The sequence below is a fragment of the Aotus nancymaae genome, unplaced genomic scaffold (genome assembly GCF_030222135.1).
Source record: "Aotus nancymaae isolate 86718 unplaced genomic scaffold, 86718_ANA_hifiasm-v0.15.2.pri h1tg000076l, whole genome shotgun sequence".
Classification (NCBI taxonomy): domain Eukaryota; kingdom Metazoa; phylum Chordata; class Mammalia; order Primates; family Aotidae; genus Aotus; species Aotus nancymaae.
In genome coordinates, this window is record NW_026988491.1 from 16,434,551 (window position 1) to 16,458,689 (window position 24,139).

At 38.4% G+C, this 24,139-nt stretch overlaps 1 protein-coding gene across 1 annotated transcript in view; it reads left to right on the plus strand.

Annotated features, from left to right (window-relative positions):
- The window catches only part of ST13 (ST13 Hsp70 interacting protein), a 35,371-nt gene that overhangs the window by 345 nt on the left and 10,887 nt on the right, over window positions 1-24,139 (plus strand). Inside the window, exons 2-7 of the mRNA XM_021668722.2 lie at window positions 7,336-7,393; window positions 9,507-9,582; window positions 12,369-12,439; window positions 17,398-17,464; window positions 22,493-22,577; window positions 22,760-22,870. Coding sequence (XP_021524397.2) covers window positions 7,336-7,393; window positions 9,507-9,582; window positions 12,369-12,439; window positions 17,398-17,464; window positions 22,493-22,577; window positions 22,760-22,870 — 468 coding nt within the window. The remainder of the gene's footprint in view (window positions 1-7,335; window positions 7,394-9,506; window positions 9,583-12,368; window positions 12,440-17,397; window positions 17,465-22,492; window positions 22,578-22,759; window positions 22,871-24,139) is intronic.

Consider the following 24,139-nt stretch of genomic DNA (forward strand, 5'->3'; position numbering starts at 1 on the left):
TCGTCCTGGAAAAGGAGGCAACTTCGAGGGGCCGTAGAGGATCACGAGCCTTGGGTGGTACAGGAGCCGCGGGGAGCAGGAGGCAGAGCTGGATTCCTCGAACGCTGAGGTTGCCAGGGGTGTATCTTGGGCGAAATATAAAAACAGAGGACTGCGGATCCGTGGACACTGGAGATGCGAGGAGTGAGAACTGCAAGACAGCTTTTGCGTGGGGTCGTTTTTCTTTTTAGTCTCGTGTGCCCTGCTCAGGTCTCACTGGTACATAGTAGTTCCTTTACGCACTATCCCTTTAAATCGTGTTATAGTAATGTAACACTAGTAAGTTATGTTATAAAATTACTTAGTAAGTAAGAATAAAAATGATAACTGTAAAAATGATTGTCTCTACAGCGCTTCTGACTGCGTAGGATTATCTTGAGAATCACTTACTATACCCCTGTTACTTGGCAGTGGTATCACTCCAAACACTTTTGAGAAAGATGATTTTTTTCAAGGCCTGGCATGTTTCCAGGATGTATTCTTGTCTTTAACTCTAGAGAACTTCGCTACGTTTAAGGAGTTAATTGACTAGGCATCGTGCCGGGTGCTAGGAAACAGTATAAGTACTTTCTATTTAGGGATACAGACGAATAAATACAAAAGTTCGTTTTGATATTTACTATATAATGGAAATTAGCATTTTACGTTATTGAAGGAGCACCGAAGAGAGAAAAAGTGAGGGGAAGTCTTTCCTAAGATGACTTTTAAAAATTATTACTGATGGGGAACTGAAAAGATGACATACAAATTGCACTTCACAGGGATAAATAGCAACTATGCAGACCATTGCAACTCCTAAGAGGTGCTACTATGAACGTTATCGATTTAGTGATTTTTGTGTTCTAGAGACAGGATTTGGCTGTATCGTCCAGGCTGCATGCAGTGGCAGCCTCGGATTCCTGGGCTCAAGCAGTCCTCCTGCTTCAGCCTCCCAGGTGGCAAGCAGTACGGGATTGAGCCACTATACTGGGCTAATTTTATTTTATTTTTGTAGATATGGGGGTCACGTTAAGTTACCCAGACCTGTCTTGAACTCTTGGCCCCAGGGGACTCTCCCGCCTCCCAAAGTGGTGGTATTACAGGTGTGAGCCACACCTCACTCGGCCTGGTATTTTTATATGGGAAGATGAACTCGTGATTACCAAATAGCTCAAAGAATATTTCTTAACAACAAGCTGGTTCTAAGGAAAAAACTTGTTAAAAATCTGTCAACGTTGTATATTATATATTTTTCCTCTAAGAAGTTTTTCAGTCTTTATCTCCCTACCAATTATCTACTGTAAAATTTTTACTTAAATATGAAATTATGAGACCATTTAATAGTATTATGTTAATAATAAACTTTATGACTATTGCTAAGAAGCCTATTTTGCAGGCTCCTCAACCGGGAAATGTCAGGATTAGGAATTGAGGGCTGGATTTTAGTTGTTTTCTCTGTTGAGGAACTTGATGATCCAAAAGCCTTTCTTAAGATATTTGTATGCTTTTATCCTTATTATAGGAAAGAACCTGCAGTTAATAAATTGTACCTAAAATTCCAGGTAAAGTAGATAAATATCACAGGAAGAAATAGCTGGCTCCACTTTAGATTAAGTGGATACAGTGTTTTTGTTCCATTCTTACTAGTGAGGAAGAAGAGACACAGAAGAGAAAATTAAAACATGCCTGGCCAGGTGCAGTGGCTCACGCCTGTAATCCCAGCACTTTGAGAGGCTGAGGCTGGCAGATCACGGGGTCAGGAGACAAGAGACCATCCTGGCCAACATGGTGAAACCCCGTCTCTACTAAAATTAAAAAAATTAGCCAGGTGTCATGGTGCACTCCTGTAGTCCCAGCTACTTGGGAGGCTGAGGCAGGGGAATCGCTTGAACCCAGGAGGTGGAGGTTGCAGTGAGCCGAGATCACGGCAGTGCACTCCAGCCTGGCCACAGTCCGTCTTAAAAAAAAATGTGCAAGAACAGTGTCCTGACTTCTGCTGGCGTGATTATGCCTTTGTAGAGAATTCTGATTTAAGGTCTGCAAAATATTTTGTTTGTCAGGCAATATCTCCAAAAAAAACCCCCAAAACAAATTGTCGTATACTTATTTTAACATAGGTAATTCCAGTTTTTCTTTCTGATTCCACTTAACATTCTTGTGGCATCCTGAGGTGGCTTAAGTATGGGGTGAAGCGGGCCAGGCACAGTGGCTCAGGTCTGTAATCCCAGCTCTTTGGGAGGCCAAGGTGGGTGGATCACCTGAGGTTCGGAATTCGAGACCAGCCTGACTAACATGGAGAAACCCCTTCTCTACTAAAATGCAAAATTAGCTGGGTGTGGCAGCGCATGCCTGTAATCCCAGCTATTTGGGAGGCTGAGGCACGAAAATTGCTCGAACCCGGGAGGCAGAGGTTGTGGTGAGCCAAGATCGGGTCATTGCACTCCAGCCTGAGGAACAAGAGCAAAACTCTGAATCAAAAAAAAAAAAAAAATGTGGGGTGAAGTATCATGGCATATGTAGGGACTTGATTCTGAACTTAAGTTGAGATATTTAATGTAGAAGCTCATTTTCTCTTTTTTTTTTTTTTTTTGAGACGGAATCTCGCTCTATCTCCAGGCTGGAGTGCAGTGGCAAGATCTTGGGTCACTGCAGCCTCCGCCTCCTGGTTCAAGCAGTTCTTCTGCCTCTCAGCCTCCCAAGTTGCTAGGATTACAGGAACGTGCCACCATGCCCAGCTAATTTTTGTATTTTTACTAGAGATGCAGTTTCACCATTTTGGTCAGGCTGGTCTGGAACTCCTGACCTTGTGATCTGCCCACTTTGGCCTCCCAAAGTGCTGCGATTACAGGCATAAGCCACCGTGCTGGCCTAGGTTTTTCTCTTTGCTTCTGTGTTTAAGATTTTTATAAACTCTGAGGGCTTTGAGTTTGTGTTTCTCTCTTTGCCTTCATCAGTCTGCAGTTTGAGATTACGGCAGATTGGGCTGAATGTGGAGACTTCCAGGTCCAGATGTATTTCTAGGCCTGATCTTACTATTAGGGTTACTCAAGTTGAGAACATTTCAGTTTCTCACATGCTTAGCTGTTGAAGAACTGTACATTTGCCTACTTGCTGTATTGTTAGCATTGTTTATAGCTTAGCTTTATTTAATGCAAGGATTTATTAGTTTAACAACCCTTTTAAATTGCACAAATACTAAGAACAGTCTTTCTGAACTAGTTGTCAGTGAGGATCCAGGGAGACTGTTCTTTTCAACAGCTGTGTTTTGAGATATTTTTGTTTTCTCCTTTTTAGAGACAGAAGCATTATCCCACACTATTTTCTCCCGTTTAACAATTTAGTATCTTGTATGTGCTTTTATGGCTTTATTTGATGGTAATTAAGATCGAAGAGTATCTTTGTATTCTCCCTAGCACAGTGCATGGCACATGGCTTTTCCTAAATATTGTAAATGAACAGAATGCATTTCTACCCTCAATATAGAATTTAGAGTGTAGCAATCAATTTTTTGTACATGTGCATAAATAACCATAGCACAAAGCAGATTAGAAGGTTATCAAATTAAGAGAATTATGAATGAAGTTTTGTGTGATCCTATGTGACAAGGTCTCTACACTTATCCTACTTGACTGTGTAACATAAAAGCCTGTAGTACCAAAGTCCAGTTGGCAGTTTTTGGCCAGAAAGCAGCTTGTTCTAAGTCTTGGAAGCATTAATTGAAATTTCTGTGCCTTTGAGTTGGTATTTTCTTACATTAGTTAACTACAATTTGGGATGTGAGAAACTAAATCTAGTTTGAGTATATCTTTGTTTTGTTTTGTTTTTTGTTTTTTTGCAGCTATTTCTAGCTCAGAGAAAAATTGTAGATATGGTACAAAGAAACTTTTTTCTGAACTAGTTGAGAGTAAGCTGCCAACATTATGCCCTGACACCACTGAGTGTGTATTTCCTACAAACAAAAAGTATTAAACTCAGGAAACTAATACTGATGCATTCATGCTATCCTCAGATTTATGTGTTGGATTTAGTTATCATGTCTCTTAGTCTCCATCCTGAAACAGTTCTTCAGTCTGTCCTTGACTTTGATAATCTTGACAGTTTGAATATTATAGGCAAGTTATTTTATAGACTTTCTCTCAATTTGGCTTTGTCTCATTTTTTTGGCAGGAATATCACTTCCCAAAGTTAGTGTACTGTAAGCTATACTATGTCTGGATATCACCCTAAATACATTCCTGATGCTGCATTTTGAAACTTAGGAAGAATACAGTATAAGAAACCCTGTGTCTTAATTAAAATTTAACTACAAAGGACTAGTGTTTGCCTTGCTCTTTTGTAGAGTAGTTTTTCTATAGAAAAGAATTTTGTTGTGTCTGTATGCCTGTTCCTTAACGTTAAATCATTTTACTTCGCTGAATTGCAAATTAGGATGTTTTGGATCATATAATCTTACTTATTTTTGACATGGGAGCTTCCTTGTTAAGGATACTGAGTAACAGATGTTTTTCTATCATATTAAACATAATGGAAAAAGTATGCACATTCTTCTTGTTTGAATGGTATTTATAAGAAATTCCAAATCCTGTTTCTTTTTCATTCCATTTGCTACTTTGCATTTATACTTTTGCTTCATATTGGGATCCTCAGATGATACTCTAGGAGAGAGAAAAGGCAAGCCACAGGGTAGTAGAAAATATTAGCAACACATAAAGCTGACAAGGGGTTCATATGCCAAATATACAAACAGCACCTTCAAATAAATAAAGACAATTTATTAGGAAGCTGCATAAGAGTTGAACTTCACGAAAAAGTCTTTTCAGATGACCAGTAAATAGATGAAAAGGGACTCAACTGCAATGAGATGCCAATAGACACCTTTCAGGATGGCTAAAAAAAAGTCTTTAAGATGGATGGTAGCTGAATGTTGGCCAAGGTGTGGAATAGTTGGAATTCTCATACATTGCTGATAAAAATGTAAATTGTTAAAAGAACTTCGGAAAACCGATAGCCATTTAAATTCAACCTACACATACCCTTATGATCATGAATTCTACCCAATTGAAATGAATGTAAATGTGGATATGACAACTCTAATTATAAAGAATCAATTCTTTCTGTTTTTTCTTTTTTTTCCTTTCTTTCTTTCTTTCTTTCTTTTTTTTTTTTTTGAGACAGAGTCTTGCTCTGTTGCCAGGCTAGAGTGCAGTGGCATGATCTTGACTCACTGTAACCTCCACCTCTTGGGTTCAAGCCAGTCTCCTCTCTCAGCCTCCCAGGTAGCTGGGACTACAGGTGTGCGCCACCACACCCAGCTAATTTTTGTATTTTTAGTAGAGGCCGGGTTTCACCATGTCGACTAGGATGGTCTTGATGTCTTGACCTCAAAGTGCTGGGATTACAGACACGAGCCACTGCGCCTGGCCAACCCTTTTTATTTTTTATTTTTATCTATTTATTTTTTTTTGAGACAAAGTCTCGCTCTGTTGCCAGGCGCCAGGCTGGAGTGCAGTGGTGCAATCTTGGGTCACTGCAACCTCTGCCTCCTGGGTTCAAGCAGTTCTGCCTCAACCTCCCAAGTAGCTGGGACTACAGATGTGCACCACCATATGAGCTAATTTTTTAATTTTTGTGTTTTAGTAGAGACGGGGTTTCACCATGTTGATGAGGATGGTCTCAATTCTTGACCTTGTGATCTGCCCGCCTCGGCCTCCCAGAGTGCTGGTATTACAGGCATGAGCCACCTCGCCTGGCCCTGGCCAACCCTTTTCTACTTTCAAAGTTAATATATCCCCTTGTTTTACATAAAAGTTAATGGCTTTTTTTCCCCCCATGTTGGGATCTTATTTTGTTTGTTTTTAAGGTAAATTTTAATAACGTCTGTGTTGCTTCCAACTATTGTGGAGTGCTCTTAAATCTATCAAACATTTTAGTCACTGGATTGTTGCAGGTAGCCCATATGCTGTAGGGTCTGCACCAAATGCAACGTATAGCACTGATTCTTAGTATCTTTTTTCCTCCCCTTCTAGTTATTTGCTTCTGATGGATTGTGTTGCCCTGGACTATTTGAGAAAGAAGGGTTTGTAAGGCCAAGAGGAAGTATTAATGGATGAGGTTGAGAGGGTAATAAAGAGAAAATCTATAATATGAGAGGCACGCAAATATAAGTAAGAAAAATCCTTGTAGATGTCTGTCACAGTAAACAAACATTTTGAATTATTTTATGATACATAATTATTTCATAAACTGCATATTTGAATTTAATTGAATTCTTACTAAATTTCAGTTTTCAAATTTTGGATTCAGATATACCTACTGAGTTGAATTCTAAGTTAACAGGTTGTACAAATGATTTTGTCATTGGATGTTATATATCTGCCTCTTTTCCTCTGGGAAAGGTCACAGAGAAGCTGTAAATTTTTTTTTCTTATCAGTTTAATAACTGAGAAGCTATAAATTGTTTATTAGACTCATTGAGGCAAAGAAAGGGGTTCATTAACCAGTAGCCTAAAAATAATTTTTTTTTTTTTTAACATGGAGTCTTGCTCTGTTGCCCATGCTTGAGTGCAGTGGTGCCATCTTGGCTCACCACAGCCTCCACCTCCTGGGTTCAAGCCATTCTACTGTCTCAGCCTTCTGAGTAGCTGGGATTCCAGGCGCGAGCCACCATGCCTAGCTAATTTTTGTATTTTTAGTAGAGATGGGGTTTCAGTATGTTGACCAGGCTGTCTTGAACTCCTGACCTCGGGTGATCCATCCATTTCGGCCTCCCAACTGCTGGGATTACAGGCGTGAGCCCCGCCTGGCCAGTTTTTTGTTTTTGTTTTTGTTTTTGTTTTTTTTTTTGAGACGGTGTCTTGTTCTGTTGCCCAGGCTAGAGTGCGGTGGTGTGATCTTGGCTCACTGCAACCTCCCACTCTGGATTCAAGTGATTCTTTTACCTCAGCCTCCCAAGTAGCTGGGACTACAGGTGTGTGCCATCACATCTGGCTAATTTTTGTATTTTTGGTAGAAACAGGGTTTGACCATGTTGGTCAGGCTGGTCTTGAACTCTTAGCCTCGTGATCCACCCGCCTCTGCCTCCCAGAGTACTGAGATTACAGGTGTGAGCCACTGTGCCCAGCCAAAATAAATAAAATTTTAAGCTGGAAAAAACATAATCATCATAATGCCACAGCATTCAGATTAATTGAGAGTTTACTTGTAAATTTTGAAAAGGTGTAGTCATGTAAATGTCTAACATTTTTTAGGTATAAATATGTTGCTTAATAGTGAATTTTAATTTTCTAAACAAATATCTTTTTTCTCATTTTCTTCAAGTATGGGAGGTAAAATACCAGTTGCTACTCAGAAAGCTAAATCGGAAGAAAATACCAAGGTAAGTTTTAATTTCATTTGTATGTTTTGTGATAAAGCACTACAAGGTTTCTTAGGGGTTTTTAAACTGTTGCTCTCCAGTTATCACTCCTGATTCCCCAAGATCACTTGGAAATAAGATCTTGTAAGATCCCTTTGTCTTTATAAACTTTGTAGACTGAATTCTCTGGAATCTGATTTAGAACTGAAAATTTAGGGTTGAATGTTCACTGTGTTTTAGAATACTTGACAATAAAAATTACATGTATGGCTCTAAGTGGTAAGCTCAGTGATGTTATGCATTTATAGTTTTCATTGTTGTCTTACAGTGTGTCATCTGCATTGTAGGTACTTTATTTATTATTTACAGAGTAAATGAAAAAGTATCCCAGGTCAGTAATGTAGTTTTTTTGCTCTACTACCTGAGTGATATTTCTGAATGTGAATCATGTTGTGTTAGCGTATTTGCTGAAAGGATGTGTAAGATTGGAGAAGGTTACCAGTAGCTGAAGTTGAGAGAGGGATGAAGGGGAAAATACACTTTTAAGAATGTTTTGTTTTTTTGTTTGTTTATTTGTTTGTTTGTTTGAGACAAGTTCTCTGCCATTGTCACCCACGTTATAGTGCAGTGGTACAGTCTCGGCTCACTGCAACCTCCGCCTACTGGGTTCAAGTGATTCTCCTGTCTCAGCCTCCTGAGTAGCTGGGATTACAGGTGCAAGCCATCATGCCTGGCTGATTTTTCTATTTTAAGTAGAGATGGGGTCTCGCCATGTTGGTCAGGCTGGTCTCAAACTCCTGATCTCAAGTGATCCACCTGCATCAGCCTCCCAAAATGCTGGGATTACAGGCATGAGTCACTGCACCCAGCCAAGAATGCTTTTTATTTCTCTTCTGCCTTCATATCTGTTTTTTGTTTTTTGTTTTTGTTTTTTTTTTTTTTGCAAATTCTCTGATTAGCCGTCTTAAATTGATAAGAAAATTAGCTGTTTTATTATTTAGAACCTTAAACATTGTTTATCTATTTGGATCTTAAAGTAGAGGTTGTGCCTATTAAGAAAGAGAATGAGAAAATTAAGCAAAAGCCCAAAAGTAGTTACCTTTTTTTAGAAGGGTCATTTATTAGCGTGGTATTTTCTGAGCCCTAGATAGGATATTTTGCCATTTGTCAAATGTGTATGAAGGCAAAGTTAATATTTAATCTATTAAAACATTCTAAGTTAGAATTATTACTGGTCTTTTCAATACATTCTAGAATACCTAGACTTTGCACATTTTATAGGGACTCAAATATTTTGTGATAAGGTAGGTTTTAGTTCTCATTTTTTAAATAACACGGAAGCAACCTAAAATGGTTAATGATACACAGTTGAGTGAATAGATGAAGGTACGCTGATAATGGTATATAATTTCCAAGATACACAACATTGTTAAATGTGAAAGACAAAGTATAGAGTTGTCTCATGTAGAGACTATTCTAGAATGGGATATACAAGAAATCACGCTGGTTACTTATAGGATGGGAAGGAAATTTTGCTTTCTGTAATATGTGCACTTTTACATTCTTAGAATTTTCATTGTTTATTATTATAGTTCCACAGGTTCTTATTTGCAGTTCCAAAACTCAAAAACCCTTGTAAAGGTTTTCACTAAATTAGACAATAAAACATAATGTGAGTTGACATGAGGCTATTTATGATCTGTAAACTGTTTATTGTTAATGTTCAAACAATTTGAACAGGGTTTATTTTTATTTTTATTTTTTTGAGACAAAGTCTTGCTCTGTCACCCGGGCTGGAGTGTGGTGGCATGATCTCAGCTTATGGCAACCACCTCCCACATTCAAGTGATTCTCCTGCTTCAGCCCCCCGAGTAGCTAGGATTACAGGTGTGCACCACCATTCCTGGCTAATTTGTATTTTTGGTAGAGATGGTTTCACCATGTTGGTCAGGCTGGGCTTGAACTCCTGACCTCAAATGATCCACCTACCCTGGCCTCCCAAAGTGCTGGAATTACAGGTGTGAACCACTGTGCCTGGCCATATGAACAGCTTATACATAGACTTGTAGAAATTAGTATAAATATTGGGTATATTATTAAATACTGATAATACTGTTTGCCTTCCCTTTGCTAGGAAGAAAAACTTGATAGTAAGAAGGTAGAGGAAGACTTAAAGGCAGACGAACCATCAAGTGAGGAAAGTGATCTAGGTGAGGAGATGGTAGTTGGTTTGTATTTGAAAACCTATGATAGGATCCTTTGTTGATTTTTATTAAAGTGACTTAAGCCAACACTGTGTAATAGAAATATAATGGCACATATGAAACTTAGAATGTTCTAGTATTCACGTTTTAGAAAGTAAAAGGAAATAAGAAATAAATTCAGATATTAATGTTATATTGGTTGAAAACTGACATGTGTAATTAATATATTAACAGATTATTTTCCTTCTTTTTTTAATAGTAAGAATTCAAACTCCAGAGGATATTTTACACATGTAGCACCCCTCAATTCAGATGTTAACATTTTCATTGAAAATAATTCAGATTTTATAACATTTGTATTTGAAAAAGTTAAAAAAAAAAGAAAAGAAAAGAAAAAGTTAGGTTACATATTCAAGTTCTGAACATACTTGAAAAGTTTTTTTTTTGTTTTTGTTTTTTTTTTCCCTTTTTTGAGACAGAGTCTCTCTCTGTCGCCCAGGCTGGAGTACAGTGGCGCAATCTCAGCTTACTGCAGCCTCCACCTCCCAGGTTCTATCAATTCTCATGCCTCAGCCTCCTAGTAGCTGGAACTACAAAGGTGTGTGCCATCAGGCCCGGCTAATTTTTGTATTTTTTTTTTTTAGTAGAGACAGGGTTTCATCACGTTCATCAGGCTGGTCTTGAACTCCTGATCCACCTGCCTTGGCCTCCCAAAGTGCTGGGATTACAGATGTGAGCCAACCTGCCTGGCCAAAAGTTTTCCAGTAACTGAATAATTGAATGCCAAAGAATATTTGTTTAGCACTTAAAACCATGTTGATAAAACTAGTTGATATTTAGAAGAATTGATATCTGTGCTATGAGTTTGGTTGGTTGGTTTTTGGCCACAAATTGACAGCATTTCTTCATGAATTTAGAAGTCTTTTGGGGTATAAGTATACCCCAGTTTATTAATTGGGTAATCTCTTATGTTACAGAACCTAAAGAAAAGTACTTGAAATTTTTCAAATTTTGAATTGTTTTTTTTTTTTTAAGACTGAGTCTCATTCTGTCACCCAGGCTGGAGAGTGATGGCGCAATCTCAGCTCACTGCAACCTCTCCTTCCTGGGTTCAAGTGATTCTTCTGCCTCAGCCTCCCGAGTAGCTGAGACTACAGGCATGTGCCACCATGCCTGGCTAATTTTTTTGTATTTTTAGGAGAGACAGTTTCACCATGTTGGCCAGGCTAGTCTCAAACTCCTGACTAGTCTCAAACTCTCTCCCAAAGTGCTGATTACAGATGTGAGCCACCACCCCTGGCCTGAATCAAATGATCTTTGCTATTGTTAGATAGGTCTTACATTCTATTGGCAGTTGTTCAAGTGCTTCATTGAAGATCTTTTACTTGTTATAAAATGCCTTTTTAAGTCTTTCTACCAATTTCAAAGACTGCAATAATAATTTTTTTAACTGTCTCCACCCAAAAGTGTTTTCTTTTTTGTGTACAAATCAAACTTTGATAGACAAGCTTAGTTCCTGTTAAAAATGGATTAAAATTTTTTTTGTACTCTGTTAAAGGGCATAAACTTTGAGTTTTATTCTTAATAAATTCCAGAGATCTAATGTACAACCTGATGACTGTAGCTAATACTGTATACTTGAAATTTGCTAAGAGACTAGCTCTTCAGTGTTCTCAGCAAAAATAAATAAATATATGAGATGGATAGGTTATTAATACGATGGGTGAGAATCATTTCATTATGTGAGGTGCAGTAAAGTGAAACACAATAAAATGAAGTATGCCTGTAGGTTACAACAGCACATTGTACACCTTAAATATATGTATTATTTGTCAGTCATGCATCACAAGTTTGTTGTTGTTGCTGTACACTAATTCTGATTTTAGGTGACTGATTTTAATTTCTTTTTTTTTTGACTAAGGAAACATCAAATTATCTATTTGCAAATATATTTATTTTTAAATGGCTTTTTATGTATATATAACTCTTGTTTTGCTCTGTTGCAACAAATTACACTCGTCATTTAACATGAAACTTGCAAGATACTGCTCTTCAGTCTTTACTGTTTTGGTTGTAAATGCTAGCCTTGGTCACTGCTATATATATGGAAACTAAATTTATTTTAAAAACTAGCCTTGGTACTTGATTCTGCATCAGTAATAAACCTTTATTTTAAAATTAAAATATGTTCATGCTACTTTTAAAAATGAAAATAATTAGGGACCAGGTGCAGTGGCTCATGCCTGGAATTCTAGTGCTTTGGGAGGCTGAGGTAGGAGGATTTCTTGGACAACATAGTAAGATCCTATGCCCCCCAAAACTATTTTTAAAAACGAGATTAATGAATATAACTATATTAAAATATTTTATGACTTACATTAAAGTATCACTGTAGCTTGTGTTACCTGCATAAAGTATTTTTGAAAAAGATGTAGTGTATCTGTGTGTAGAAAAAAATTATTTGAATCAGTTTGTTGACAGTGACTAAATTAGTAGTATATTTATGTGTATGTTTTGTAATACCAGGAACTGCACATGGCAACAATCCCAGTACAACCTGATAAATAACTTACATGATGTGACAGTTAACATAAAGTGTAGTCTTACCAAAGCAATGAGATGTTTAATGGGAACATATTTTAAAATGCATCAACATTGAAATTTAAATTAATTAAAATATTCAGTTTATTAATTGCACTAGACATAGTAAGTACATCAGTTTTTAATCTTGTGGGAAGTGGCTACTATATTGTACAGTGCAGGTCTTATTGTCATTTTCTCAACTTTGGCAGAAATTGATAATGAAGGTGTGATTGAAGCAGACACTGACACCCCTCAAGAAATGGGAGATGAAAATGCAGAGGTAAGTTAGGTGACTTGATTTCCTGCTTGTTCTAAGAAATGTGAAGTATTCTGCTGTTGCAATGATTATATGACATGAAAATCATTTCTTCCAGGACATTTCTTCCAGGAAAAGTGCATAGTAAATCTGTCTTTGGCTTGAGGCATTTAGGCAAGCATTGTATTTTACTACTTAAAATACTTGTGGAAAAAAAAAAAGTAAAAGAAATTCTGTTATTTTATGTTTTATCTGTTTAAATTTGCATCTGGTTTGACTGCTTACATTGTAACATAGAATTCACTTAAAATACATATTTACTAGAATTCACTTAAAATACATATCTGCTAGTGGAGTTGCCTCTTAATGGAATATCTAATGCCAAATTGTATTCCAAAATGGTTTTGTCATAACGGGCCTCAAGGGAGTGAAAATTGGCTCTTGGGAGGATGGTTTGAAAAACATTCTACATATTACAGCGGTTAGTGGTCTTCCAAAGACTCAGAATGTTAACATATTATGTAGTATATCTGTGGTATTAAAATTGGGGGTGTTGAAATGAGGAAAATATGTCTAAAAAGGCTCCTTGGTGTCTGATAAAAAAGAGGTTGAGAAACACTCTTAAGATAGTAATAGCAGTTTTGAAAGATTGGTTTGTATCCTAAAAACTTGATATTGTCAGATTTCATCTTTGCCAGTCTTGTGAGAAATGATATCTTTTTGTGGCTTTTAATTTGCATTTTCCTGGCTGGGCACGGTGGCTCACACCAATAATCCCAGCACTTTGGGAGGCTGAGGCGGGTGGATTACCTGATGTCAGGAGTTTGATACCAGCCTGGCCAACATGGTGAAACCCTGTCTCTACTAATAATACAAAAATTAGCTGAGCATGGTGGTGGGCACCTGTAATCTCAGCTACTTGGGAGGCTGAGGCAGGACAATCGACTGAACCTGGGAGGCAGAGGTTACATTGAGCTGAAATCACGACATTGCACTCCAGCCTGGGTGACAGAGCATCTCCAAAAAAAAATAAATAAATAAATAAATTGCATTTTCCTGATTCCTAATGAGGCTGAGCATATTTAAATGTTTATTGGCTATTCACCAGCATTTATGAAGTCCTGTTCAAACCCTTTTTCCACTTTTTGCTGGATCTTTTTCTTATTGCTTTGTATTTCTATCTTTCTATCTATCTGTTTGTTTATTTTTTGAGACTGAGTCTTGCTCTGTTGCTCAGCCTGGAGTTCAGTGGCGCAATCTCGGCTTACTGCAGCCTCTGCCTCCCAGGTTCAAGTAATTCTCCTGCCTCAGTCTTCCAAGCAGCTGGGACTATAGGTGTGAGCCAACACGCCCAGCTAATTTTTTTATTTTTAGTAGAGACCGGGTTTCACCATGTTGGCCAGGCTGGTCTCAAACTCCTGACCTCAGGTGATCCACCCACCTTCGCTTACCAAGGTGCTGACATTAGAGGCATGGCCCGCTGCGCCCTGCCGCTTTGTATTTCATTTCAGTATTCCGGATACTAGTAATTTGTTGCTAGTGCTACATGTATTTTCTACTGCTTTGTGAGTCATCTTTACTCATCTTTATGTTGTTTCAAAAATAGTATCTTTTAATGCAGGTAGATTGAGGAGTATTTTATATTTTCTACTTTATTACTTTAAGGTTATAATTGCTGTAGTGCATTGTGTTTTTTCCTCTGAAAATTTTATACACTTAGCTTTCACCTTTAATCTACCTGTTCCACCAATATTAAAATACACTGTTTCCATATACTGTGGGTCTGTTTGAGGACTCTCTTGTTCTGCTTGTCTAATTTTTTCCTGTTCACTAATGCCACATCATCTGATACTAAGTCTTGTCATTTTGTAGAACAAGGACTCCCAAAACTTTAGGAGTCTTTTGGCTATTCTTGGCTTTTTGTTTTTTCAAGTAAATTTTGGGAATAGACCATCAAGTCTCCCCCTTCCCATTAGCTTTTTCCATTTTGTTAGAATTGTGTTAAATCTAAATCAAGTTAGGGAGAAGATACATCTCCTCACCATTGAGATTAACTATCCATAAATATGAGATATGCCTAATTTTTAGGTATTTTTAAAATGTTTTAATAACTTACTAAAATGTTCCCCCTAAGTCCTGTGCTTTTTTTTTGAGACAGGGTCTCACTCTGTCATCCAGGCTGGAGTGTAGTGTTACAATCATAGCTCCTTGCACCCTTGATCCCCTGGGCTCAATGATCCTCCTGCCTCCGCCTGCTGAGCAACTGAGACTATAGTCATGCAGCACCATGCCCAGCTAGTTTATTTTTAGTTTTTTTAATTTTTAGTAGAGACAAAGACTCAAACTCTTGGCCTTCCAAAGTGCTGGGATTACAGTTATAAGCCACTGCACTTAACTTGTCTTGTGCATTTTTGTCAAGAACAGATATAAGTACTTTCTGTCACCATTTGCCAAAGGAAACTTTAAAGGTTAAGTGTTCTGTTTATTGATGGTATTGTTTATTTGACGATGTGTCTAGGTTTATAATTTTTTATTTATCCTGCTTAGGATTCATTGAGCATCAAATTCTAGGGTTAACTTTCTTTAGCTCTAGAAAATTTTCAGCTGTTATTTCATTCAAATATTGCCTCCTCTCTGTTTATGCTCTAATTCTGCATCCCTGGACAGATATATGTTAGACTTTTTCTTTATTAATTTTCATCTCTTTATTACTCTCTGCTGAAAAGCACTGTATGCTTTCTCTGTTCCATTGATGTTTGAATTGGAATGCTTGTGTTTTTCATTTTGGTACTTCAGATCTTTTTGAAGTCTACTTGGATATTTATAAGTCTTTTGCTCTTTACTCATTTTCAGAATTTACTTTTAATAAACACATTAAATTCCTTGTTGAACTCTTTGCTGGTCTTACTCTTATTTTTCATGGCTCTTGCTCATTAAGGTACCTTGTTTACTTATGGTGTGTGTGTTTTGTGTGATATTTTGAAAATGGGTTGTTTGGAACTTCACCTGTAGAAAATTTTTGAGGCCTAGGTAAGAAGGTGATTGCTTCCGTCAGGTCTGAATCAGTGCTACCAACTCAAAGTCCCCTTGAAATTCTCAGCATGATGTTTTTTTGTTTGTTTTAATTACTTTGGTAGTAAAGAATTCCAAATGAGGCCAAGTGCTGTGGCTTATGCCTGTAATCCCAGCACTTTGGGAGACTGAGGTGGGCATATCACAAGGTTAGGAGATCGAGACAGCCCTGGCCAACATGGTGAAACCCCGTCTCTACTAAAAATGCAAAAATTAGCTGGGTGTGGTGGCGGACACCTGTAATCCCAACTATTCAGGAGGCTAAGGCAGGAGAATTGTTTGAACCCAGGAGGCAGAGGTGCAGTGAGCCAAGATTGCGCTACTGCACTCTAACCTGGCGACAGAGCAAGACTCCATCTCAGCAACAGCAACAAAAAAGAATTCCAAATGAAAGGCTGACTTGTGGTTCTGAATTTTCAGGGGAAGTTCTTTTAATCTCACCACTCAACTGTCCATTTCTGTAGGATAGGTTTATACCATTATGCTTGCCGGTATTGGCATTTGGAGTTCCAGATTTATTTTGGAAGGTGTCTGGTTAGACCACACACATCCTCTTCCTCTAAATGTAGATTTTATGTCCTGTGTCCTGCATTACATTCAAAATAAAATTGCAGCCAGTAGTGGTGGCTCAGGCTTGTTAATCCCAGCACTTTGGGAGGTTTAGGCAGGGAAATTGCTTGAGTCCAGGAGTTCCAGACCAGCCTGAGCAACATGATGAAAACCTGTCTCTATAAAAAAAAAAAGTGAAACATTTAGCTGGGTGTGAGCCTGTTGTCCAAACCACATGGGAGGGGAGGCTGAGCCCTGGAAATGGAGGTTGCAGTGAGCCATGATTGCACCACTGCACTGGAGCTTGGGTAACAGAGGGTGATCCTGTCTTTAAATAAAGAAAAAGTCATTTTTATATTTAATATTTACTTTTTATGTTTATTTTTTGTAGAGACAAGGTTTCACCGTGTTGCCCAGGTTGGTCTTGAACTCCTAGACTCCAGCAGTCCACCCACCTCGGCCTCCCAAAGTGTTGGAATTACAGGCGTGAGCTGTTGTACCTGGCCTCAAATTACTTTCTTAATAAGTTAGCCAGCACCTTCAGTTTAGACACTGGTGGTGATAGAGTGTATATATCTTTTTCCTGTGATTAAAGAACTGATGAGCTTTTCATTTTAGGAGGATATTTGCTCTAAGTTTTTGTTCTTTTTTTTGCAGAGGTGGGGTGAAACAAGGTCTCACTCTGTGTCACCCAGGCTGGAATGCATGGCACAATCATGACTCACTGCAGCCTTGACCTCCTCCTGAGCTCAAGCAATCCTCCTAACAGCCTCCTGAGTAGCTGGGACCAGATGCATGTGCCACCATGCCCAGTTTGGTTTTTTTTTTTTTTTTTTTTTTTTTGAGAGATGGGCTCTCCCTCAGTCGCCCAGATGATATGTTTTTGTTCTTAATTAATTTCTGTACTGTCAGCATCTTGTACAGTGTTTGGTCTGTCTATATAGTGTGGGGGCTCAATGGTTGTTTGTGGGAACAAAGGAATGAGACCTTTCTCGCCTAAGGATTCAAACTTAAAAGGAGCTAGTTATCTCTTTGTGAGGAGATTAGGTTTAATATTTATGGATAGCTAGGAAGGAGGTGGTATGCTTTGGTTGGGATGGAAGGTTAAGCATAGGTCTTGTCTAGGGCAGAGTGTAGGAGTGAAATTTGTTTAGTATAAAAGGTTAAAACCCATTGTGTGTAGTTTCTCACTAGTCAGTTATCATAATTGTCTCTTTGTTCTCTGGAGACTAAAGAAGAATGAATGAAAATGGGAATTGTGACTGCGCCTCATGCCTAGAAAGTCCGAATTGCTTCCTTCTCTCTCTCTCTCTCTCTCTCTCTCTCTACTAATTCTAAGATGATTTTCATTTTCTTCCTAGATAACAGAGGAGATGATGGATCAGGCAAATGATAAGAAAGTGGCTGCTATTGAAGCCCTAAATGATGGTGAGTAATCTTTTTGCTACATTTCTATGGGAGTCAGAATATTGTCTTCCTTATTGCAGTAACTTAAATAGTGATAAAGTGGAAGAGAACTTACATGTACCTATCCTGTACTGGGGAAGATAGTGTCCTATTATCCAGCCACCCCTTCCTCATTGATAAAGAGACTGAAATTACTCAGTATTAATTACCTTACCTCTGCAAGGACAGATCCTGATTTGATTCAGTGCCTCTGATTTCCTGACTGTATCATGGTGTTTTTCTACTGAGAAGAGGCTTTAAAGAGGTGAAAGTCTTAAAAAAAAAAAAAAAAAAAAAAAGGTAGTATTAGAGCAGTGACTCTTAACTTTTTACATAGTAATACGCTTGACAGATGATGTTCCTAGACATACCAATCTTATTTCTAGTCCCTGCATGTTAGATCCTCTTGAGAAAATGCCATCAGAGTGAGAAAGTGCTGATAGTATTTTTTTTGTATATATATATATATATATACTTTTAACTCTCCAAGGTAATAATAGGTTCTTTTTTTTATGGTAGTTTTTTTTTTTATTTAAATTTTATTTTTAATTTTTGGGACAGAGTCTTGCTCACTGTCACTCAGGCTGGAGTGCAGTGGTGCGATCTCAGCTCACTGCAACCTCCACCCACTGGGTTCAAGCAATTTTTCTGCCCCAGCCTCCCTGGTAGCTGGAATTACTGGCATGTGGTACTGTGCCCAGCTAATTTTTGTATTTTTAGTAGAAACGGGGTTTTGCCATGTTGGCTAGACTGGTCTCGAATTCCTTATTTCTCAAATTCTCAAGTGGTCTGCCCACCTCGGCCTCCCAAAGTGCTGGGATTATAGGCATAAGCCACTGTACCTGGTCCATGGTAGTATTAAATATAATGATTAATCAGTTATAATTTATAAGAATCATGTATAAACTTGGGTACTGTGGCTGCATGAGTAATACTTCATGCAAACATCTTTATAACTGTGTGATAGTGTGTCACAATGCCATAGTTGACTAGATGCTATTGTATAGTGCTCAGGTGCATTTGGACTTCATTATTAGATTAGAAGATGACTTGGAGTTATTTTCAGAATGAGGTCAGTATTGATGTTCCAAGTTGATACATATTTTAAACATTTTGTGATTCTACCACCTGATTAATTTAGCTCCTTAGTACTTGTTTATACTATTTTATACTGCAGTTGTCTTAATAGTTTACTTTGCTGAAAAATTTATTTCCTTCATTACTTTCTGTTTACTGTCCCTAGGTTATTTTTTCTTAGAGCTGTTTTTTATTATACTATTCTATTGCTTGTAACCTGTGACAAACTTCTGTATACATATTTAAGATCTTCATTAGAGGATTATAGACCTGCCAGAGTTAAACACTGTATTTTATTTCTCCAGCTTTGTTTTCTCCAGTCAGACTTTACTGTCCAAGAATGTTTTTTTCTTGTGCTTTACTGCTTTTCTGGAAAGCTTTTCTTCACGCAGTTCAACTTACTTACTTACTTACTTATTTATTTAGATAGATTAGATAGATAGATAAAGTTTTGCGCTTGTTGTCAGGCTGGAGTGCAAAGGCATGATCACAGCTCCCCGCAACCTTCGCCTCCTGGATTCAAGCAATTCTCCTGCCTCAACCTCCCAAGTAGCTGGAATTATAGGCATGTGCCACCACGCCTGGTTAATTTTTATATTTTTTGTAGAGATGGAGTTTCAGCATGTTGGTCAGGCTGGTCTCAAACTCCTGACCTCAGGTCATCTGCCCACCTTGGCCTCCCAAAGTGCTGGGATTACAGGTGTGAGCCACCACGCCCGCCTATTTCAGCTTTTAATTCATACCCATCAATTTGTTCCCAGCCACTGCTCTTCTATACCATTCCTTTTCTTTTTCACATGAAACTTTTGCTAATTTTCCTACCACCTAAGTTTTAAGAGACGGTCTCACTCTGCCACCCAGGCTGGAGTGCAGTGGCATGGTCATGGCTCACTGCAGTTTCAGTTTCCTGGCTCAAGCAATCCTCCTGAGTAGCTGGGAATACGAGTGCATGCCTGGCTAATTATATATATATATATATATATATTTTTTTTTTTGGTAGAAATAGGGTGTCATCCTGTTGCCCAGGCTGGTCTTGAATTGGCCTCAAGCAGGCCTCCCAGCTCAGCCTCCTAGAGTGCTAGTATTGCAGGTGGGAGGCAACTGTGCCCCTTCGATTTTTAAATTTACCGTCTCAGCAATATGTAACAAAATGAAAATGAGGAGGCTATTACCTAATAAATCATGTTTTTGTTTTCTTATTTTTTTCTAAACTCTGTTCACGTGACTGTAAATTTAACCTAGTTCTAATTTTAGAATTTGTGCAATTTTATAGTATATCCTAAAGGATAAAAGGTTAGATTTCTAAATCAGGGATTGTGAATCCAAGCCCTACCAAGTGTTGGTGAAGGTACTTTTGTTTGGAGAATGTAGTTAAATCGTGGAGTATGGAGCCAGAGTGCTATGGTTTGAATCTCAGGTCTGGCACTTAAACTATGACTGCTTTCCCACTATAACAGCATCATTGAGTAGTTATGGCACATTGTATTGTCTGCAGAGATTAAAATAATTCTCATTTGGCCCTTTCCAGAAAATGTTTACTAACTCCTGAACTAAATGTATGGGCGAGCCATTTATTTAGTTGGGAAGATACAGATTGGGAATAGGTTTGGAAATAGAAATTTAGTTTTTTCAGTTTTGTCTAGGTGTGGTGGTTCACACCTGTAATTCCAGCACTTTGAGGGGCTGAAGTCCAAGATCAGTCTGGCCAATACAGTGAGATTCCATCTGTTAAAAAAACACAAAAAATTAGCTGGGTGTGATGGCACATTTCTGTAGTCCCATGTACTTGAGAGGCTGAAATGGGAGGTTCCCTTGAGGCTGGGAGGACCCTTTAAGCCCAAGAAGTTGAGGCTGTAAGCTGTGATTCTGCCACTGCACTCCAACCTGGGTGACAGAGCAACACCCTGTCTTAAAAAAAAAAAATTGGCTGAGCATGGTGGCTCACGCCTGTAATCCTAGCACTTTGGGAGGCTGAGGCAGATGGATCAAGAGGTCAAGAAATCGAGATCATCCTAGCCAACATGGTGAAACTCCATCTCTACAAAAAATACAAGAATTAGCTGGGCATGGTGGCGCATACCTGTAGTCCCAGCTACTTGGGAGGCTGAGGCAGGAAAATCACTTGAACCCAGGAGGCAGAGATTGCAGTGAACCAAGATTGCACCATTGCACTCCAGCCTGGTGATAGAGCAAGACTTGATCTCAAAAAAAAAAAAAAAATGCTGGGCGCGGTGGCTCACGCCTGTAATCCCAGCACTTTGGGAAGCCGAGGTGGGTGGATCACGAGGTCAAGAGATCGAGACCATCCTGGTCAATAAGGTGAAACCCCGTCTCTACTAAAAATACAAAAAATTAGCTGGGCATGGTGGCGCATGCCTGTAATCCCAGCTACTCAGGAGGCTGAGGCAGGAGAATTGCCTGAACCCAGGAGGCGGAGGTTGCGGTGAGCCAAGATCGCGCCATTGCACTCCAGCCTGGGTAACGAGCGAAACTCCGTCTCAAAAAAAGAAAAAAAAAAAAAGTCTTGAACATGGTAGGTCTGAGCTGCTTATTAGACATCCAAGTGTAATTACCTGTAATAGGTATCTGTAGTCGTAAATAATAATACTGAGCATTTTTTCTATGTTGTTTTTGTGAATTCTTTTCAAGTCCTTTACACTCGTTTGCTAACTGGCTAAGTAGCTTTCACAGTGAATTGTAACATTTATCTTAAAATTTCTGTGTTTGGCCTGGCACAGTGGTAATCCGAGCTACTCAGAAGGCTGAGGTGGGAGCATCACGAGCCCAGGAGTTTGAGAGTAGCCTAGGTGACACACTGAGGCCCAGTCTCTAAGAAATTTTTAATTAGCCAGATTTAGTGGTGTGGGCCTGTATTCCCAGCTGCTCAGGAAGCTGAGGTGGGATGATCACTTCAGCTATGAGCTATGATCATGCCACTATACTATAGCCTATGTGAGAGTTAGACCCTGTCTCTTTAAAAAAAAAAATACTCTGTATTTGTCTTGCCTCCCCAAGAATTAGACTTCATGCAAAGAACTGTTCTGACTCTATAATGTGTTTTCTTTGTTGAATGACTAAGGGATTAATAAAGAAGCTAACTGGCCGGGCTTGGTAGCTCATGCCTATAATCCCAGCACTTTGGGAGGCCGAGGTGGGTGGATCACCTGAGGTCAGGAGTTCCAGACCAGCCTGGCCAACATGGTGAAACCCTATTTCTACGAAAATACAAAAATCAGTTGGGCATAATGGTGGGCACCTGTAATCCCAGCTACTCAGGAAGCAGAGGCAGAAGAAGCTCTTGAACCTCGGAGGTGGAGGCTGCAGTGATCCGAGATCATGCCACTGCATTCCAGCCTGGGCAACAGAGTGAAATTCTGTCTCAAAAAAAAAAAAATAAGCCAACTATGAGAGTAGGACACAGTGAATTAAAGTATAGATTATGGTCTTTTAGGAATTCTAGTTGTCTTAAATTTTTGTACCATTTCTTTGAATTCAAATGAGTATATTTTCTTTTAAAATCAGCCCTGTGAAGTTAGCATGGGTTCTTTTTCCCTTGTAAGCTTAATTTTAGCTTTTTAATTTAATGGATAAAAGAAAATCAATGGAATTGATTTACCTTATCCTTTAAATTGATTTTATCCTTTTTTTTTTGTTAAACAAAATCAGTATGGATCATTTTAAGAGTGTGCTATTCCATTGTTAGTTAGGGGCTTATGTACCCAGAAATTGTCCTGTCTCAAGTGAGTTAACAGTATAGGTGTGGTAAGATTTGCTTTCAAAAGCCAGTTTTTGTATAAATTAGACTGTTGTCTTTTTTTTTTTTTTTAACTTGATTAAAAGAAAAATGTAAAAGACTTAACTGGATAAGAGATCAAAACTTTATTAATATTTTTATCCTCTGAATATTTTTTGATAACTTTTGTTTCACTTTAGGTGAGTTGCAGAAAGCCATTGACTTATTCACAGATGCCATCAAGCTGAATCCTCGCTTGGCCATTTTGTATGCCAAGAGGGCCAGGTGAGAACTCTCAACAGGAAAGTATCTTCTGGTGAATAATTTCTGCACATTTGTTTAAATAGAGTTGCTTCTGTGTTGATCCCAAAAGCTTTATTGAAATTAATACTTTTTTTTGAGGGGGGGTGCCATGACTCAGATATGAACTGAAATAAATACTTTTTAATATCACACTTATTTTTCAGTGTCTTCATCAAATTACAGAAGCCAAATGCTGCTATCCGAGACTGTGACAGAGCCATTGAAATAAATCCTGATTCAGCTCAGCCTTACAAGTGGCGAGGGAAAGCACACAGGTAAATAATTGAATTTAATTATTTTCAGAACTCTTTACATTTAAATCTGATGTGTTAAGATACTTTGTTTAAACAAAAACACAAAAGTTCCTAATGGCTTATTTTTTTTTTTTGAGACGGAGTTTCGCTCTTGTTACCCAGGCTGGAGTGCAATGGCACGATCTCAGCTCACCGCAACCTCCGCCTCCTGGGTTCAGGAAATTCTCCTGCCTCAGCCTCCTGAGTAGCTAGGATTACAGGCATGCACCACCATGCCCAGCTAATTTTTTGTATTTTTAGTACAGACGGGGTTTCACCATGTTGACCAGGATGGTCTCGATCTCTTGACCTCATGATCCACCTGCCTCAGCCTCCCAAAGTGCTGGAATTACAGGCGTGAGCCACCACGCCCAGCCCTAGCTTAATTTTCAAATTACTATATACTTAGTATCAACAAGTGATATAGCTTGTAGACAGCTGCTTAAAAGGAAAAAGAAAAAACAAATTTTTAAAAAAGGAAGTGAGAATATAGGAAGGAAAAAGTAAGAAAATAAAAATTCTTTTCACTCCTTTCATTCAAACAAAGCTACTGTTACCAGTGTTTGACTATATATGGCCAAATATAAGGTAAGGATTTTTATTTAAAATTAATTCCAGGAAAAGAAAATAATGATCTTTTATTAGTGTCCTTACAAATTTTATCTTATTTTCAGACTCTGTAATTTAGCATTGAGCCATCAGTATATTATAGGAAAAGGAGTATGCCAGCCTGAAACTACTTCAGTCACTGCTAGGCCACCTGAAAAATTGCTAAAAGGCCAGGGGGCATGAAGAGGTGAATTTAACCCGATTAGTAATTATTCCTGGCAGCAAAACTTATGAATGAATATTTGTATCTTGAGGATGAAGCGTTCAGTGACTTTCACATGTTACATGGGTTGAAAGGTCTTATGCCTCAAATGTTGATGGAGATAAAGATGGATATGTTTGAGACAACTGTGTTAGCTGACTTAGAGTAGCTCTAGTGGATTTTATGGTGTCACATGATAAAGATAAACATTATAAGTTGAAACAAAGTTTATTAATGCTATGTGGGCACAGGAAAAGCTCATGCATTGCTGTTGATCCTTTTGAAATCCCATTAGTCCAAGTATTTCTTGCCCTTCTAATACAAGACAGCGTTGGCTCATCTTGTGCTTTGCTTGTGTCAGACTTAAGCCATTTCTGTGGGAAATCATGGTTCATTTTAGTGGAAACTAAGATTTGAGCACTGTGTATGTTCATTGTTTC